Genomic DNA, 20,701 nt, shown 5'->3' with positions numbered 1-20,701 from the left:
ATTCTCTAATAATGATCTTCAACTTTTACAGCAGTTCGTTTCTATATCATAGAAGCTAAAACGAACTCTGCTTATTATAGATATATTTTATATAAATAGAAATATATTTATATATTTCTGCTCGTTTTATTCATTTTCAATTAGAAGCATACATAACAACTAAAGTACATAATGTACGTAAAGTAAGCATACAATAACAAATTTTTAACTGAACAAGATACATCTCCATGACTTCCAATTTAACTGTCGGTTCCGAAAACTGACTTAAAATAGTTAATGATAAAACGGTGAACGAATGATAAAACAAAGTTCATTCTTTTTATCAAGTGTTTTAAAAATGAATTTTTTTATTGATAAATACGTTCACCTAATTGTCTTTATTTACTTTATCTATGAAATTAGGGTACCGCCGAAAGTAGGTTAATCGATTAGGGTTCCACTGTCGAAGAAAATAGGGAACCTCTGCTATTAAAAGTTTCAGCCATTTAACATTCTTTCTTTTTTTACCACTGGTTAAAAAAAGATTTTGACTATATTCGATAACATATAAAAAATTATTTTCTTTTAATTTTTTCACTAATAAGTTTTTTAGGTAAAGGGAAGAAATTCATAGCATTATTTTTATTTACGTCATCGATATTTTCTGAAGTTGTTTTGATGACAGGGAATACGTGCAACAGTTTTCAGTCTCGTGGTAAATTTTATTTTCATAACTTAACAGTAATTACGAATTTACTTAACACATAATTTACGAGGGCTAGTTAAAAATCAATCGAAAAGTAGAGTGCTATTTCCCGTCAGTATTTTTATAGCAACATAATGTGAACGAAAAAGAAATAAAAATAAAGCTGTTTCGATACTATCCTCAATGCAGAAACGCATATAGAACGAAGAGAAAAATTACAATTTCCAACGAAAATCGCAGGAAAATTGACCCACTGATCTAATTTTAATTTGTATTTTTTTATGTATTAGTTATTTTCCATTTCATAGATAGTCTTTATTTGCTTTGGCCTTGACCAAGTTAAAATCCATAAGTGTTAAACGAGTCAAACTCTGAAATAAAATGAACTTATTTTTTTCAGTGGAATTATGAATTTATTTGATGTCGAATTATGCTTTCTTTACATATAAATAACGCCTATTATATTGCCTGCCATATAAAAATCATAAAATATTTGTATTTTTTAGAAATTTTTTTCATGGTACCAATATGCAAAATAATTTAAATTTAAACAGCTTGGGCTTAACGGAACTTATATTTGAGAATTTTGGCCGAAAAATGATTAAAAAAAGCTATTATCAACCAATATTTTGTCTACATTCCTAAATTTAGATATCGATTCACCTAATAATTGATAATCATATTTCATAATCAGTCCAAATTAAGCCTATATAGTTTTACCCGATTCAACCTTTTAGCTCTTATTTAGCCTAAATATTTTTGTCTGACCACTCGCGACCTTTGTCCCTTCAAGCATTACTTGTAAGACCTTTTGGAACCAAGACAAAATTGTTGCTAGAAGAGCTTAACATAGAATGATTAACAGAAAAAATATTCTCTGGAAAAGTTAAGTAGATAAGCGTTTCCTTGGTGACATCTGAAAACGACAAACTCGACAACTACTTCAAATTTTTAGTCAATCAACAAAAATTTAACAACTTGTTAATTATTTTAGTTTCTGTTGCGCAAAGAAAATGCAGCGAAAACTGCTACATTTCCAATTAAATCAGGTAGGTTCGAATCCTAGCTGTGGCTGGTTGATAAGAATTTCGCTTCAGCTTCGCACCAACCGCAGTGCAAACGAAAAATGTTCTTAGCCGTAGATGGATCACGGGTTAGAATCCCCTTGGCGTCGGGCTAACATTGGGAGATTTTGTGGTTTTCCTCACCAGGTAACGCAATTGCTGGTCAGTTTATCAAAAAATCCTCCATAAATGCTACTAATGCTTGATCCAGGAGTCCCTTTGTCTTCTGGGTAGGGTTCAAAATTATAAGGCCACGGAGTTGAGCATTGATTGTCGTAAACTATTCAACACTGGCTATGAAATAAAATAAACCTACTTCAGATGAAATTGAAGCAGTAGTTAGAAAAAATTGAAAATTAACGTTAGTTGAAGCTTGCAAATTCTCATTACGCAAAATGAGTGCCAACGTATTTTTTTAAGTCTCAGATTATACTTTTAGGATAGTGTCCAAATGAGCATACTGCCTAATTATTCAAAAAGGAATAAATATCGATTTCGTTTAAAATTTCATAACTTTCCCTCTTAAATACGCAAGAGATTACTGTCAAGATTTCACTAGGTTCGATGCCCCATAAGTCGTGCCGTATTTAATTTGTGATCCGCATTTTCTAATAAATCAGACACGTTTTACAACTGGCTTATTCAAAACTACAAGAGGTTGTTGTCAACATTAGAAATTCGTGACATTCATATCAGAATTTTTGCTGAACCATCTGACTGTGATTACCTTTGCTACAAATAATCGTTGATTTATTAGAGTGTGCATCACGAACCGACTCTCTCCCATGCTCAGAAACGTTTTCTTTAACTTTCGGGACTTATATATATCACAGAAAAAGGGTGTTCCTCGATTTGATTTGTTGCATAATTAAATTATTTGAATGCAGAAATGGCTATCGATTCTGTACGTGAATGTGGTGTGAATACGAATGATTTTAGATAATTACAGTTTCTGAAAATAAGATTGAGGTAGCCTTAAATTTAATAAATATCGCTTATAATAAATTTTAAAATAATTTAGACATAAAAGCTACATATTTTAAATGCATAAATATGTCTCTAAAGTTATAAGTTAGTCAAAAATTTTAGGTTTCTATTAATGCCTTTTTTTCTTGACATATTTTAAACAAGCATTGAACCTCTTTTAGTTGTAATAATGTGCGTTAATATTTGTATTAAATTCAATACAATAGCAAATGGATTATCGCTATAAGTAGGTTAGATATTTCATGAGTGATCACTTAGTTTAAACGAAAGAGTCTTTGAAAACTTTTTATAAGTTTCCTTATTATGGATAAATATTAATTTTTTTTAAAGAAAATATTTTGGATGTTACTATTAATTTTTAAAATAAAAGTTCGGGCGCTTGAATTTCCCTTACGTGTAATGTAAAATAATCAATTTAAGATAGAAGTGTCGATTTTTACTTGAAATTCGAATTTAGTTCGTGAGCTGTACTACATACAGAGGTTCCTTTTGCGCACAGAACAATCATTCTCATGAAAAAGTAATTTTGAATAAATAGGGACACATGTTTAACTGGTTGAGAATTTATTCAAGATACAATGTTCATTTTGACTATAAAATGACTTTTGATACTAATTTTAAAATTATATCACATCTAAAGATAACGAATAACTGAGTACATTTTTAAATAACGTACACAAATTTCGTAATTGCAATCTTATTGACTTAAAAAAATTTAGCAGAAAATTAATGAAATATTTCACTTTTAATAATAAACATATTCATTTCCTCTAAAAGGTTACAGGTATACACCGAAGAGTCATTACATTATGACCACCCTGCTAATAACATGCAGGACCACCTTTAGCCCTCAAAACTGCTAACACACGCCGTGGCATTGATTCCACAAGGTGCTAATAGGCAGTCTGAGGTAACAAGAGTTCACCAACTGGTCCTGAAATTCCCAATTCCCTCACATTGCGAGGGGGTAGCGTGGCAGCACGAATTTGGTTTTCCAAGAAGGAAAACAAATGCTCTATTGGATTAAGGTCAGGTGAATTTGGGGGCCATGACGATTCGACCCTTATGACATGGTGCATTATCCTGTTGGTAAACACCATCCTCTCTCCTGGAAAAACTGTTGCCATGAATGGGTGAACCTGGTCTGCAACTATGTTCAAGTAGCTTACAGACTTCATACTTTGTTCTATTAGGATTATGGGTCCTAATGTGACCCATGAAAACAATGTTCCTGGGCGAGAAACCATGAAAACCTGGGTGAACCCATTGTTATAGATGGAGGGTGGTCATAATGTAATGGCTCTTCGATGTATATGTCGTAGAAGAATTTTAAAATCAGACATTTTACAATACGATGGGTTAATTGAAAATGTCTACAGTATTTTCTTATCTGTCTGATAGTTTTCTTGCTTATTTCAATTACCCTAAATGTCCAGAACATATGTACGAGGAATACTCAATCAGACTCAGTTTGCTTAGACTTATTATCTTTCAACTAGGCTATTTACTTTTCTAGACTTATTGCACAGATCTTAAAATAAATTAGGCTTAATTATTGATATATTTTCTCAGTAGCTTCAGGACATGTGAACTGAGTCGTTGTGGTTTAGCTAGGGATCGATCAAGACTAATTCAGGCCCAAGGCCCACCAAATTTTCCGGGCCCCTTACGAAATATTTTGAAATTAAATTACTGAAGAGAAGTCCTTAGAATGAAAAAGAATCTCTGCATGATTCAAGAGGAACATTCTAAGAAATATTAAAAGCCGTCAATTGAAGATTATTTTTCTTAGATAAAGTTTACGTAACTATCAAACGCATCAATCTATTACGTATCAAAGCAAAATACAAAACAGCAAAACAATGTTAAGTCAAAATAAAATTAGTTTGGTGACCACAAATAATTGGAATCAGTGATTTTTTCTATAAAAAGTCACTGATTAGCTGAATTATATTTCATTGTAGCTGTAATTATTTTTTTATTTAGTACTTGAACCAACACAAACCTAGCCCACCTTTCACTAGAGTTCAGCATGTATGCTAAGATTTGAAGAAAATTTAAAATAAAAAAAATGCATTTTTTGAGAAAAACTGTTCTTTCAGTATTTAAAAGAAACAGTATATTGAGAACTAATTTTTGAGGCCCCTCAGAAATTGTGGGCCCTAGGCCCATGCCTATTGGGCGTAGGCGATAATCAAGTCATGGGTTCAGCGGATTGAGCGTTCGCTTTCCAATGAGGTGATCCAGATTCGAGTCCCAGCGGCAACTGTTTGAGACGAACTCTGCTCTTAGCTCACACCATCCACAGCTCTAGTTTAAAATATCCTCAGTGTTAGGCGAATCATGCGAAAGAATCCCTTTGCCATCGGGCTAAACGTGAGTGGTTTTCGTGGTTTTCTTCACCATGTAACGTAAATATGGGATAATCCCTCCACGTAAGCTAGTTTCACCCGATACTTAATCTAGGAATTTCCTTATCCTCTGGATTGGGTTTAAAAATACAAGGAAATGGAGTTGAACCTTGATAGTTGTAAACTCAGAATTTGATCGACTGTTTAATGTCAGTTATAAAATAAAATATAAAAAAACATGTCAGCTGATTGCAGTAAATCTGAAACAATTAGGTTAAAAAGAAAATACTTGTGATATTTTCAATTAGTTTGGCGTATGGCAAAATAATATGGGCTATTTGAAAAGAGCCAGATAATTCAATTTGCTTACGGCAAATAAAAAATTTTAAGATGGAAATAAAGGAAAAATTATTTTTATTTATTGCATTACAAATTCCAATACATTATACTCCATGAATCAAACATTTTTGAAACGTATTTTTATAAATTAACCATACCAAATATAAAATTGCCGCAAATATTTTTCTTTTTAATTTGCGCAAGCTAGTTCTACAAGAAAGCTATTAACATACTTTTTAAGTTGCGCACATCAAAATGAATACTTTAATTTTTTGAATTTATGTTATCTAAGTAATTTTTGATTTAGTACAAATTACATTATAGTACATTACATAGATAGTACAAATTAGTTTAATTTTAGAAATTCTAACCACTGAAGCAGTTGAAGTAGTTATTGTTTTTAAAACGATCTTTCTTGTGAAATACTTTTTGTTTAGCGAAGTCTGAAACACATTTAGATCTCTTCCGCAAATAAACAGTCCATTCGTTACTTAGCAGATCCTCCAGCATACAGCCTATAATCCTCGCCTTAAATCAAGTACCAAATTTAGAACCAAATTGTCCACAATCATGGTCCTAGTCTTAAAGATTCCTCAAAGTCCAAAGGGTTTGTTTTCGAGTGTTTTAATCCGAGAGGCTGCAGCTTGTGATAAGAAAGCTTCCACCAAGTGTGGATTAAGGATTAAAATGGTGGGCGCCATTTGTTCTAAGGTGGAAGTGGCGTTATTAAGAATATGTTATGTGGGTGGACTATTGGAATGTATTGGTTTTCTTGTAGTGCTGGACTATATAAGCTGCTCAATAAGTGCACGAAGCACTTGTGAGTTGCTTGTTGGATCGAATCTTCTTAAAGCACAAATTCGCAAGTGGTAAGTTGAATTCATATATCGTATAATTAAGTTTTCACCATTGCTTATTTCATAGTTCTAGGTTTTAGATCGAGCAAAGTAATACAATTGTACAATTGTAGTTCTTGTAATTTAATATTGTTAAGTTTCATAGACATTAATAGTGCTTTTTCTCGATTTTGCTGAAATGACTGAGATTTTCTTTTAGCTTCTAAATGCTAAAATCATCATATAAATTCAATTTAAAATTTGTCAAAACATTAGAAATCTCTAAATATTTGATAACAAAAATTTTAAAAGCTTTTATGCAATTGCAACACGTACTTATAATATACTACAATAAATTCATTCATAAAATTCATTAATTGAATATGTATGCACTTATTTACTTTAAAATAACTTATTGAGGGTATTAAACTTTGGGTGCAATCACATAAGGAATTAATTTCAAAACAACGTTTGTGCTACTATTCAACATTTATATATTTATGAAACTTAGACACTGCAAATATTATTAAGAAATTTTCTCTTACTTAGGATTATCTTTATATTAAATCTCGCAGGTTAGTCTATAGAATAATTATTTTTTATTAAACTTTATTTATGATTAGATATAGTCATATATAGTTCAACCCTAAAAATAAAATTGCTAACTAATATTATACATAGTAAGAATGTTACTCATTGTCAAAAATTAGTAAAAGTAAATGAGGTGCCTAAATTTCTAGACAAACACAAATAATGTTTTATATTGCCATTTCATATACTTAAACTGATAATCTCTATAAAAACATATCAGTATAAAATGTAAAATGGCAATGATCTATAATCGTTTTACATTGTTTTCAGGTTGTTCTTATTGGACAGAAAAATCACATGATGAGATCTTTAATTAACAATGAGTATTAATAATTGTATTAACGGTATTTACCTATTAATTATTTATTTATGTCTTATTTAACGTTATTTTTATTGTGTTCTACTTTGATTACAGTGTCGTTAATACACAAGTTATTTTCAACTAATTTTAAAAAAAAATTGTGTTTATATATTTAATTTATTTTGTCTTTTCAGCTATTTTTGCTTTATTTTTTTAAAAATAGCAAATTATAATTTTATTCAAAGAATCGATGTTATTCAAAATCTGAAACTTAAAACTAAAATTGATGTTTCTTTATTATAAAGTTATACTACATATTACCTCATTATTATATGATATTATATTATATTACGATAAGATACCTCATTATGCAACATTTCATTATAAACATATTGGTTTACATTTATTAATTATTAAATAAGTTATATTAAGTTTTTAAAAAGTTATATTTAATTTTATAAGATCTATTTTCTAAACTTGTGTGCAATCAACATGTGCTAGTAAAATAATTAGTTAAAATAGCAATAAATGTTAGGAATTAGTTTCGCAGTAGTGCTAAATAATCGTTAGTAAGCGAGGAACATTTAAAAAAATTTTTCAGTAATTGAAAATTAAATAAACATTTAAAGAACCAAAGTTTCTGAATGAAGTTGAAATGATAACCGAACAAAATGTAATAAAGTTAAAATTTTATTCCGGTAAAAACCGGAAATAAATTTGTACTACCAAAACAAAACTTTTAGTGAATTTTTAATTGAATTACTTTTCATTTTGATTGATATGTCTTTTTATAGTCGAGAAGTAAAAATGATAGCAAACAAATCGGGGAAATTAGCATGCAGCAGCCAAAATTAATCCTCTTAGTTATATTATAATGACAGCTTTGAATTAAATTAGAAACAATTACAAAATTATTGATTTTTCAAATTATAAATCATTTAAGAAATACCAAATTAGATTGCAACATAAAATGTAATAATATAGGTAAATTTTACAGAAATTTATTAAAAAATAACTTTTCATTTTTAATTGGTTATTATTATTATTAATAACTTTATTTTTAATTAGTTTCAAATAATAATTTGCATTTAGGTTAGCATATGAAAATGATAATCAGATTATTTATACTTTTTATGCTTAACCTATAGTATACAATGCATGTAAATAGTGTAAATCTTCAAATTATTTAAGAAGTGTTTAATTTATTAATTAGATGAAGCTATAAATTGCAAAATAAATAAAAACAAGCTACAAACAAATATATATAGAAAGATGAAAAGATTCCCCTTTTTATTGAATGTAATGCACTTACATTTATATATATATTTTTACACACACACACACACACACACACACACACACACACACACACACACACACACACACACACACACACACACACACACACACACACACACACACACACACACACACACACACACACATATATATATATATATATATATATATATATATATATATATATATATATATATATATATATAATTCTAGGAACCCTCCCGCTGCACATTGTGCTCGCCAACCCCCCGGAACTACTTTCGCAATTCGAATTGACTTCGCATGAGCATTGAATATTTTTTATTTTATGTATTTTTTAGTTAAGTTTTGTATGTATATAGATTCTTTTTAAAATGAAATTCTAGTAATATATTACATATATATCCAGATAAACATTTGATTTATAAACATTTAATTCATTACGAAATACATTACCAATCTATCTGTAAATAATTATAAATTTCAGTGTTTGGAAGAACAACGTATTCTTTATTCTTACATAAGCTCATACCACCTTTTTTTTCTAATATAAACTCACAAAATGAATAAATATCAAAGAAAAAGATTAGAAAATGAAGAAAAAAATCATGGTTGTCCGATATTTGTTGATAAAATTCATTTCTCTCAGGCGGTAATAATGAAACATCATTAAATCTAAGATATAGCTCTAAATTGTTGCTGAACCAGCTTAAATTCAAAAGTATAATTAAAACAAAAATGTAGAACCGTTTGCTTGATAATATGAGCTTTTCGCTTCTAACCTTTTATTTCTTTCTAACTTACAACGCAGTTTGTTTTAGTTTTTACTGTCTACGTGAGAAAGTAATTTTCATTCAGAATGGGATATAAAAATGTAGGAATGCAGAGTTGGTATCTCGATCCTGATTGGTTGTTGAAGCATGACATCTGTTTACGTTAGCAACTGTTCTTTCCATTCTCTTTCTACGAAGTCAAGCCCATCAAGTATCTATTCTCTTAAGTGCCACATTCTATATTCTTTCACAAAGAATTAGATTCTTTTACTATATATTTCTTAACACAAAGACAGACACGAAGAAATTTAAAACATATACAAACTAATTATGAATCGAAGTTGCAAGGTACACAAAACAAAAATATTTCACAGTTACAGTAAAATGCAAAAACAAATAATAAATCTAAGTTAAGGGAAAGACCTTGATGAGAAAGAATTATATTTCAATAAGCGCTGTATTTACGCTGTATTTAATTAACTTCACGTTATTTAACATTCTAACTCATGTGGAGAAACTTAGCTCAACTTTAACTTGCCATTTTGCTTATAAACGACCAGCTGGTGCTGATATTATTGGTCTCATATTTTGGTATCCCTCATATTCTTCTTGAAGTACAAGTACCCAATTTTGTAAATATATATGTCTCAGTGTTCATGGTTATGACAGCTCACTAGTTTTATCTTTCAGTTATTTCTTGGCAACATGAAAAATTAATCTGGTCTTTTTTTGTTGTGGTAAAAGAGAAATATGAAAAGAAATGAATTTTAATAAATTTAGGTCATTGGTAATTGCTTTAAAAATAAAGTAATTTTCATCTTTATAAAATTTTTTGCACAAATACATCTAACATTTCAGTAAGGACCTATGTTAATAAATAAGGGGAAAAAGTTTGCAAAAATTAAGTAGGATTATAATTTAACAACTTAACCATTGTTTTTCTTTCTTTTTTTTTGTATGTAATCAGCAATTTTTAAAATAGTTTAAGTGTATTGACTAGAATCTGGGAGTATAGTTTTCCGATAATATATATTTTTTCATTAATAACTGATAATAACAACTCATGTAAACAGTGTAGATCTGCGAATCGGTTAATAAGTATGTATTAAATTATTCAATTAATATACGCATAAATTAAAAAAATAACTATATAAATGAAACTTTTCAGTTTTTTACAGAAAGTAATTTATCTATGTACTTTCTTCAAAACAAAGTAAATAAATTCTTTTGTAATAAATATACAAAATTAATTCTACAAATAACAGTTTTTTCGATAATTTTGCCGAAGCAATAAATACTTTTCAAAAAAAAGTAATTTTTATTTTCAGTTAATTTTGCGCAAATTTATATGTAAAAATACTGAAAACATCTTACTTTAAAAGGAAAGAAGAATCGGGGAAATGTTATGAGTTTATAATTAAGTTATGTTTTAAAAAAATTTTAAACAAAGTTTTTTATTTTACATTTTTACCTTAAGTTTTGCAAATATAATATAGTTCTTTATCGCCAGAATGAAAAAAAAGTAATTATTATCCTAGTTATGGAATTGTACTTGTGATCTGTATGAGTTATTTAAACAGATTTTATTATCCTATAATGTAGATCACGTTATTAGTTATAGGTACTTTTTCTAACTATGTGTATACAAAATTATCCGTCAATTTCATAGCAGTCTTTTAAATGCGTAACTAAAATAAAAAAATTCTACATTAAAAGTTTCAAATTATTTAGCTAAAGAAAAAAAGTCCCGATGAATTGTTATTTACGTCAATTACTATGAAAAAAAAGTATTTATTATCCTAGTTATGGTATTGTACTAGCGATCTGTATGAGTGATTTAAACAGATTTTATTATCCTATAATGCAGATCACGTTATTAGTTATAGGCACTTTTTCTAACTATCTGTATGCAAAATTATCCGTCAGTTTCATAGCAGTCTTTTAAATGCGTAACTGAAATAAGAAATTCTATATTAAAAGTTTCAAATTATTTAACTAAAGAAAAAAATCCTGATGAATTGTTATTTACGTCAATTACTATAAAAAATCATCAGAATCAGTTCATTTGTTCGATGAAATTTGAGAATGTTAATAATGATTGCCTTCCACTTAAATTTTATTTATTATTTACATCAACCACCTCGAAAATCATGATTATCAGTTTATTTGTTCCATGAAATTTAAAGGTTTTCATGTTGATTCTTTTCCATTTATTTTTTATTTAGCCGAATGGATGGAGCCACGAGACGAATTTTGTTTCAGATAAATCACTTCGAACCACAAAATCAATTTATATTTGTTCGATGAAATTTAAAGGTGTTCGTAATAATAGCTTCCCCCTTAGTTTTTATTTATCTGAAGACTTATTTAAATTATTATTTAGATTCATCACTTTGAAAATCATCAAAATCAGATTATCTGTTCTGTGAAATTTAAAGGTGTTCCTAATGTAGCCTTTTACATAGTTTTTTTTTTATCTGATACATAAACTAGCTTTGTTGACTTTATATAAACCTTTATCACGATTGTTCTCTTCTATAAGTATTCGTAAACTTTTGGTAACGTCTTTGGCTTATTCTCTCATTAAAATTAATTTCTGATCTATAAAATTATAAATCTCAAATAATTTCATTTTTCTTTTGCAATACAGTTAATAATCTTCAAATTCTCTATTAGAACATACTTCTTATAATTGTTTTCAATTTATTTTTTTACTTTCAGAATGAATATGTGGCACTTGAAAAATATTCCAGGTTTGCTTATTCTGTGTATATTTCAACTGGTTAGCTGCGATTTCTTCAGAACTCCAGAGTTTCGAGATATCTCGAAACTTAAATTTAAAAACGAATATGAATCTGAACCTAATTTGCTTGTCTCGGTTAATAGACATCAGCTTTTAAACAGAATGAGGACCACATTTTTTCGAAAGGCACCAGATATTGAAAAAGGACTTGTGAGTGACTCCGGCGAAAGAGAAAACCGAAGAACCTCTCGAGCATCTGAATTAAGTCGAGCTGCTTTGATTCGAAAATCAAATGATAATTCTCTTTTGAGTAATTCCCGCGAGAGAGAAAATCGAAGAACCATTCGAGCATCTGAATTAAATCGAGCAGCTTTGATTCGAAAATCAAACGATAATTCTCTTTTCAGTAATTCCCGTGAAAGAGAAAATCGAAGAACCATTCGAGCATCTGAATTAAATCGAGCTGCTTTGATTCGAAAATCAAACGATAATTCTTTTTTCAGTAATTCCCGTGAAAGAGAAAATCGAAGAACCTCTCGAGCATCTGAATTAAATCGAGCTCCTTTGATTCGAAAATCAAATGAAGATTCTATTTTGAGTAATTCCCGCGAAAGTGAAAATCGAAGAACCTCTCGAGCATCTGAATTAAATCGAGCTGCTTTGATTCGAAAATCAAACGATAATTCTTTTTTCAGTAATTCCCGCGAAAGAGAAAATCGAAGAACCTCTCGACATTCTGAATTGAATCGAGTTGCTTTGATTCGAAAACCAAATCACGATTCTAATTTGGAAATAAGACACGAGAGAACAAGTATTGATAACAGTAGAGATATTGAAAGTTATCGCGCAAATGGAAGAATCGAATATTTTTCAAGAACTTTGCGTATCAAACCGTTAAATGAGAGAACAAATAGCTGGTTTAAAATACCCTATCCTGTTTTATTGGAGCTTTCTAAAAATAGCTTGTTTGGCTCTTTTAGTTCTATCCCCCGAAAGAATTTCGATACAAGTTCAGAACCCACTTATATGAATGAAAAACAGCTAGAAAGAAAAAAATTTTACGGTTTGAACAACAATAAATTAGCCAGCGAAAATAGAATAAGAATTCGAACAAATTTCATTGACCGTACTCTTGTTGGAAATTCTAAATCACGGGCTATTTATGATTCTTATGAAAAAGATCTTAATAAAGAAACAGAACGTATAAGCAATGCCAAGCGTATATCAAGTGAGAAATCGATAAATCTACAAAGGAAATACGATAGTCAGAGAAAAAACTATGGATCTCGAGGAAATTTATATAGAAGAGAAAATGAATTTAGAAAGGAAGATAATATAAGATCAAAACAAGAATCGGAGACGTTAAATAGCAAAACTCAATATCGTGCAATCTACAGCCCGATTTTAAAGGGAGGAGAAATAATTCGAAGACAAGAAAGTCTTAGGATGAGATCAACGGAAGAACTGAGGAGAATGAATCGTATATCTGAAAGAAGAAGTAATCACAATAACAGGAAACTTTTTTCAGAAAGTGATGAAGAACGTAGGGCTGAAAGAATTGATAGAACAAAACCAGAATTAAAGACGCAAAATCGTAATGTTGAGTCACACACTAGTTCTCAACGTTTTATTTTCAGCCGAGAACAAGAAAGAAGAAAGGTAAATTTTGAGATAAGATCCAGGAGAGAATTGAAAGTACTGAATCGTATGTCAGGAAGTAAAAGCAATCGTAATTATCGAAATTTTATTACCGGAACTGAGAAGGAACGTCGGAACGAACCAAATATAGATACAGAATCCCAATTAAAGGTACAGAACAGTGAAGTTGAGAGTCGTAGAAATTATGGATCTCGTCGTCTTATTCTTGGACGTGAACGAGAATGGAGGAGGGGAAATTTTATGATAAGATCACAGAGAAAATTGAAGATACTGAATTATGAACGTGGATCTCGCATGAATCAGGATTCTCAAAGAGTTGCTTCTAATAGTCAAAGAGAGCGTAGAATGGTAGATTTAACGATGAGATCAAGGAGAGAATTGAAGAATCTGAATCACGAAGATGGATTTCGCAGGTATCAGGATTCTCAAAGAGTTGTTCCTAACAATCAAAGAGAAGGTGGAATGATGGGTTCAATGATAAGATCAAAAAGAGAATTGAAGATACTGAATCACGAAGATGGATTTCGCAGGTATCAGGATTCTCAAAGAGTTGTTCCCAACATTCAAAGAGAACGTGGAATGATGGGTTCAATGGTAAGATCAAGAAGAGAATTGAAGATACTGAATCACGAAGATGGATTTCGCAGGTATCAAGATTCTCAAAGAGTTGTTCTCAACAATCATAGAGAACGTGGAATGATGGGTTCAATGATAAGATCAAGGAGAGAATTGAAGGAACTGAATCACGATTATGAATCTGGCATTATTAAAAATTCTCAAAGAGTTCTTTCGAAGAGACAAAGAGAACGTGGAATGGCAAGTCCAATGATGAGGTCAAAAAGAGAATTAAAGATACTGAATCGTGATTCTGAACGTCACGCTAACTATGAATCTCGAAAAATCGTCTACAACGATAAACAAAAGCAATTAATTAAAAGTTTAATGCTCAGACGAGAAGAAATACACCATGCATCGGATCATAGGTCTGATTCTGAACGCCAAGATAGGGATTTTATCAGAAAACTAAAACCAAGAAAGGATATGTTTGTAATAAGATTGAAGAAAGATGTGAAAATAATGTATCCTGGGACGTTGCAAAGAAGTTCGTCTGAATCAAGGCAGCACATTATTGAGCAAAGAAGTGAAAATTTAATGGCTGGGAGAGAATTAAATACGCGGCGGAATAGTTATATAAGAGAGAAAAACCCAAAATTACAGTCTTTCCATCGAATTAGAGCCAACGTCAAAGTTCCTATGCGAAGAAGCATTTTTGAAAACAGAATTTCCATTATAAAGAGAAATATCGTGGATAAAATGGATAAATCCCGCCGACATTTTGGAATGGAAGATAATAACAGGAACCAACAAAGTCGCTCAGCCATGCTTCGCCAAAGAAACTCTCAAAGTAAATCTGTGCAATATGACGCACTCTCTTTAGATATGCGAAGGGTAAGATCTTCTGGATATAATTTGAACTCAAAAGAGTATACCAGGAAGGAAAATAGAGATTCCAGGAGTCGTTCATACGATGATTCAAGGAGATTTTTGGCATACCACAGAATTACTGAAAAGGAAAATAGAGATGAGTTTGTTGATAGAAGAATGATTTCCAAGAAGAAGTTAGTATTAGGAAGTAGATTTTTGCAACGTTATGTAAACGCTAATAACAACGAATTAACTGTTGTACAGAATTTATTGCCAGACAAACAAGAACATTCTAACATAAAAATGAGACTGAATTCTGAACGCAGCAAAGAAATTCGATTTTCATTGTTGTCTCGCATACGTAATATTTCCACGCGAGAGTTTACCAAACCAACCAAATCACATTTCATACAATATCAAAGAAAAGAAATGAGACTGAATTCTGAACGTAGTAACGAATTTCGACTGTCTCTGTTGTCTCGCATACGTAGTACTTCCACACGAGAGTTTGCCAAACCATCCAATTCACGTTTGATACAATATCAAAGAAAAGAAATGAGACTGAATTCTGAACGTAGTAACGAATTTCGACTGCCTCTGTTGTCTCGCATACGTAGTACTTCTACACGAGAGTTTGCCAAACCATCCAATTCACGTTTGATACAATATCAAAGAAAAGAAATGAGACTGAATTCTGAACGTAGTAACGAATTTCGACTGCCTCTGTTGTCTCGCATACGTAGTACTTCTACACGAGAGTTTGCCAAACCATCCAATTCACGTTTGATACAATATCAAAGAAAAGAAATGAGACTGAATTCTGAACGTAGTAACGAATTTCGACTCTCTTTGTTGTCTCGCATACGCAGTACTTCCACACGAGAGTTTGCCAAACCATCCAATTCACGTTTGATACAATATCAAAGAAAAGAAATGAGACTGAATTCTGAACGTAGTAACGAATTTCGACTCTCTTTGTTGTCTCGCATACGTAGTACTTCCACACGAGAGTTTGCCAAACCATCCAATTCACGTTTGATACAATATCAAAGAAAAGAAATGAGACTGAATTCTGAACGTAGCAGCGAATTTCGACTGCCTCTGTTGTCTCGCATACGTAGTACTTCTACACGAGAGTTTGCCAAACCATCCAATTCACGTTTGATACAATATCAAAGAAAAGAAATGAGACTGAATTCTGAACGTAGTATCGAATTTCGACTCTCTTTGCTGTCTCGCATACGTAGTACTTCCACACGAGAGTTTGCAAAACCATCCAATTCACGTTTGATACAGTATCAACGAAAAGAAATGGTTACTCGACTATCTTTAACACAACATGTAACACACATTAACACAGCAAGAATATCAAGAACTCGGGATTTGAATATTAATTCCAGACAATACTTCAATATCAAAAACAACGACAATCGTAAAATATACGGAAATTCTGATAATCGTAAACTGCTGGTCAGTAAAATATCGCCATCAGCACAATTAATCGATAATCATTTATTCGAGGGTCAAAACATCTTTAAAGAAGATACTTATTCTCGATATGTGAATTCTGTCGTAACAAGGTCTTCCCCAACTCAGAGAAAAATCTCAAAAACAGTAAGTTTATTTGTTTATTTTTTATCGAATTTAATATCAGTTAGAATTAAAATCAGTTAGTTTTTATAGGGTATAAGTTGTTCCATACAAAATTTAAATATACTATATGGAAAATTGTTACAGATGAAAATTTCTATTGTTTTTCAAGAGTTTTAACTTCATTTGAACTTTACTTAAAATTTATTAATTTCTTTAATTAATTTCTATTATTAATTTCTATTATTAATTTCAATTATTAATTATTTTATAAATTATTAATTAATTTTTCAAATTTTACACTATTTCTATCCTTACCTGAAACCAAAACTTCGTTTCATTAAATTAATGTTCGTTCGTTTGTTTAACAAATATTTTAAGTAAATAATTTTTTTCAACAAATCAATTATAGCTTCATCAGTTGCTTAAGCTTATAATTTCATTGTTTGAAATGACTCAAACGTTTGAATTGCTAAAATTAAAAATTCACTGAATTTTGATATGATTTTCCTAATACAAGAACCACATAGCTCAATATTAACTATAATAGTGTTCTTTTAATTCTACGCAGTTTACGTGCTTTAACAAAATTTGAAAACATATTTTATAAATACAAATTAATCTTTTTTAAAAATGTATATATAATATAAAAACATAATACATGAAGAGCTTAGTGGAAGAAGCAGGTAAGTGAAATTTTAGTTAAATTAAATGAATGAGTTTCTGTGGCTCATTTTTGTTCTTTCGCTCAATCTTCTTGTTTTTGGCTTTTTTGTGAAGGGATAATTCATAAAATTTTTGAGGATTATTAATTTGACTATAACTCTTTTATAAAGAAGGTTTTTTAATGAATTTTGGGTGTACATTTACTTGTTTTAATGGAGGATATTCAAGGTTTTTAAACGAGTATAATTTTGTTTGAAAAGCTAAAATAAAAATTCATATATTTGGATTTATATTCCCGAAAAAAAAATTTAATAACCTTAATTTTATTTTGTAACCGGGGTTGAATAACCGATCCAGTTCAGAATTTACGTCTACCGATGTTCAATTCCGTAGCTTTGCCATTTTGAATCCAATTCGAAAAACAATGGAACTCCTGGATCAAGTATTGGGAGAAATTTGCCTTCGTGGAGGACTTTTTGATGGAACTAACCCGCATAAGCGTCACATGGAGCGGAGGACCATGAAAACTTCCTCACAGTTAGCCTGACGTCAAGGGGACTCTAACACAGGATTCACCTTCCACTAAGGATATTTTACATTCTCACTGCGGTTGGTGCAAGCAGTGTTCTGAAATTTGTTTCGACCATCCCCTCGCTTACAATCGAACCCAGATCACCTTATTGGGAGGCGAGCTCTCGATCCCCTGAGCCACCGCGACTTAGTGATCTTAATTCGAAACAAACTGGTATCAATCTAACATATAGGAGATGATGTTTCAAGTTTTCCATTTCTTCCACAGTTTTCCTTTGAACTTTCAGCGCCTTAACATTTGACGCCAACCGAGTGATTTTCTAAGGTTGTTTGACCATTTATTTCAAAGCGCATTTACCTCTTTTATCTACCCGAAAAAAAATCAATGAATACCACTTACCTCCTTCTTCCACTGAGTATTTTCGGAATTAATAGATTTAGTAAGATAATTGAATATTGCATGTTTACATAAGACCAAAATGAGAACTTTTCCCGAGAAATCTCAATTGTTTTAAAAATGTCACTTACCTGCTTCTTCTGCTTCGTAAGTCAGAATCAATCATTCACGTCCTAATTCAAGTGTTTTTGTTTAACTTATTTGCTTAAACAATTACTTTTTGAAAATCATTAGCATTAATAATAAAATCATACCCTCATTTTCTTTTTTTTTTCTTAGGAAAGTTTCAGTAGAAAAGAGATGAGCTTGTCACCCACCCAAAAGAATTCCGGATTATTTGATCAACTGTTTTTGAGGTAAATATTCAAGAATTTTTTGCAATAGGAACGTAACTTTATAAATTTCAAAAAGAGAATATTGTTGTATCCTTCCATGCTTAAATCTAATTACATTCTACATGTTAACATTCTTAATTGAAAGGTTAACATCCTTAGAACCCTCTTGATCTTGAATGAAACTTACAAAACGTGTTCTTTTACTTTTTTAATTTAGGAGTTTTTATTTTTTGTTACTCATTAAGTTTACTTTTTATGAAGCTTTATTTATAATTATTTTTTATATAGACATCCATAGCACCAAGCGTATGTCTATTTATTATTTATGAAGTAGTTTTCTAACATTATATAAAATTTGTATGATTTGATTTTAAATTGCATATGAATTGTTCATCATACACTGAGAAGCAATTGTTAGAATCTTGTATTAGAGTGAGCACTATTCATTTCAGTTTTAACATCAGTTAATCAGTCGTTCTGATATTACTAATTGTCTAAATCAGTTGATCTGAAATTAAAATTTGTGGCATTTAATTGAAAACTTTTTAAATAACTCCTTGAAAAGTTCTCACGAGATAAAAGATTTTTAAAATAATTATTTTTAAACCGTTAACTATTATACAGTTTAGAATATATATTTATACCATGTTTGCAAAAACAAATTCCTTCTACGTAAAAAAAAATGCAATTTTTGAGTATCTTTGTTACCTGTGTTCTTCTTTCGTGACTATCATATTATATATCGTTTGACTCATAACTGTAAATCACTTGAAATCATTTTAGAATATTTTAAAGAAGATAGACATGTAAAATCCTGCGATAACTCTATGTAAAATCCTGCGATATTTAGTATATGATTATCGAGCACTTATAATCGCTTTCTTAAATCTTAATCTTAATCGCTAAATCACTTAAATTCAAAATCGCTTCCTTAAATCGGTATTAAATAGAATATTCGTCAACGTTAAAATACAACAACAGAAAGTTGGACAACTTTAAAATACAACAATGAATCACTGATAATATTTTAAATTTCGCAATTTAACTTGTTTACTTGCAACTTAACTTCGTTTGTGTCAATTTGTGTACAATAGAAATTTGTCTTACAAAATTTTAATAAATATACAATGTATTTTTTTTTTTTACTTAGAAAGAAATGGAAATGTCAGTAAGATTAAAATTGATCAATGGGACACTGGTAAATTTTGAAATACAACAGAATGTTAATCAATTTTAAAATCCTATAATGAAATATTAGTATTATTTAAGATTAAACAATAATGGTTACTTTGGAATAATGAATACTTTTAAAATAAAACAGAATGCTATTCAACTTTAAAATGCAGTAATGAAGTAGAGGTAAAATTTAAATTTCCACAAAAATTTTTTTATGACGTAGTACAGTTTCACTTGACAGTGTGCGTTAATTTCTGTAATTGCTTGATTTGACAGTGTGTGTTAATTTCTATATGATAAAAATTCTTTTTGTACAGTTATATTAATAAATTTTTATTATATTTTTTACATAGGAAAAATACAGCATTTTCTCTGGGCTTTGATGTTCTCCTAGGATTGGTGATACTTGCATTTGTGATAGATGATTCAGACAAAGGATTCTTATCTCGCTTTAAGAATCAATTCAATGGATTACGTGCATTTTAAATGTAGTACTGACATTAGAAATTTGTGTTTATGATAAAATTTGAACTATTTTTTCGAAAACTTAATGTCAGTTCGTGAATTTCTTAGTCTTAGATTGTGTGTTGTATGTAAATCGAAGAAATGTAGAAATAAATCTATGTAGATGTGCAATTATTTATTTGGTTTTCTTTATCAAAATGGTTTCATTGCTGGTTTAATTTTCGTCTCTGTTAATGTAAGTTGGTTTACAGTAGAATAATCTTCTCACTTTTAACTATGTTACAATTTCATATTTGTTCAACATTGTTCAATAATATTGTTTAATTAAAATTATAACATTTTTAATTGTTGCATCCAGATTTTGAAGGATTAAATCATAGTAACATTTAAAAGTGGTTTTGCAATAAGAAGGTGTTTAGTATAGTTAGACTAAGAGTGCAAGATCCAACGAAGCACTTAAATAAAAGGCCCTTAAAAGGATGGATTATTTTATATTTCATTGGGTAATT

The 20,701-nt window shown here is 30.0% G+C and overlaps 1 protein-coding gene across 1 annotated transcript; it reads left to right on the top strand.

Annotated features, from left to right (window-relative positions):
* The first annotated feature begins 6,173 nt into the window (after positions 1–6,173).
* On the top strand, positions 6,174–20,366 carry LOC147806293 (uncharacterized). Its single transcript, XM_087169112.1, has 4 exons — positions 6,174–6,295; positions 11,927–16,646; positions 18,496–18,572; positions 20,081–20,366. The coding sequence occupies exons 2-4, from the start codon at positions 11,928–11,930 to the stop codon at positions 20,211–20,213; spliced, it is 4,929 nt and encodes a 1,642-aa protein (XP_087025238.1). The 5' UTR covers positions 6,174–6,295; position 11,927; the 3' UTR covers positions 20,214–20,366.
* Positions 20,367–20,701: the final 335 nt, after the last annotated feature.

This window comes from Parasteatoda tepidariorum, chromosome 8, assembly GCF_982258835.1.
Source record: "Parasteatoda tepidariorum strain Cologne lab strain chromosome 8, Ptep-v5.0, whole genome shotgun sequence".
NCBI classification, from domain to species: domain Eukaryota; kingdom Metazoa; phylum Arthropoda; class Arachnida; order Araneae; family Theridiidae; genus Parasteatoda; species Parasteatoda tepidariorum.
This window is presented reverse-complemented; position numbering and strand designations above follow the sequence as displayed.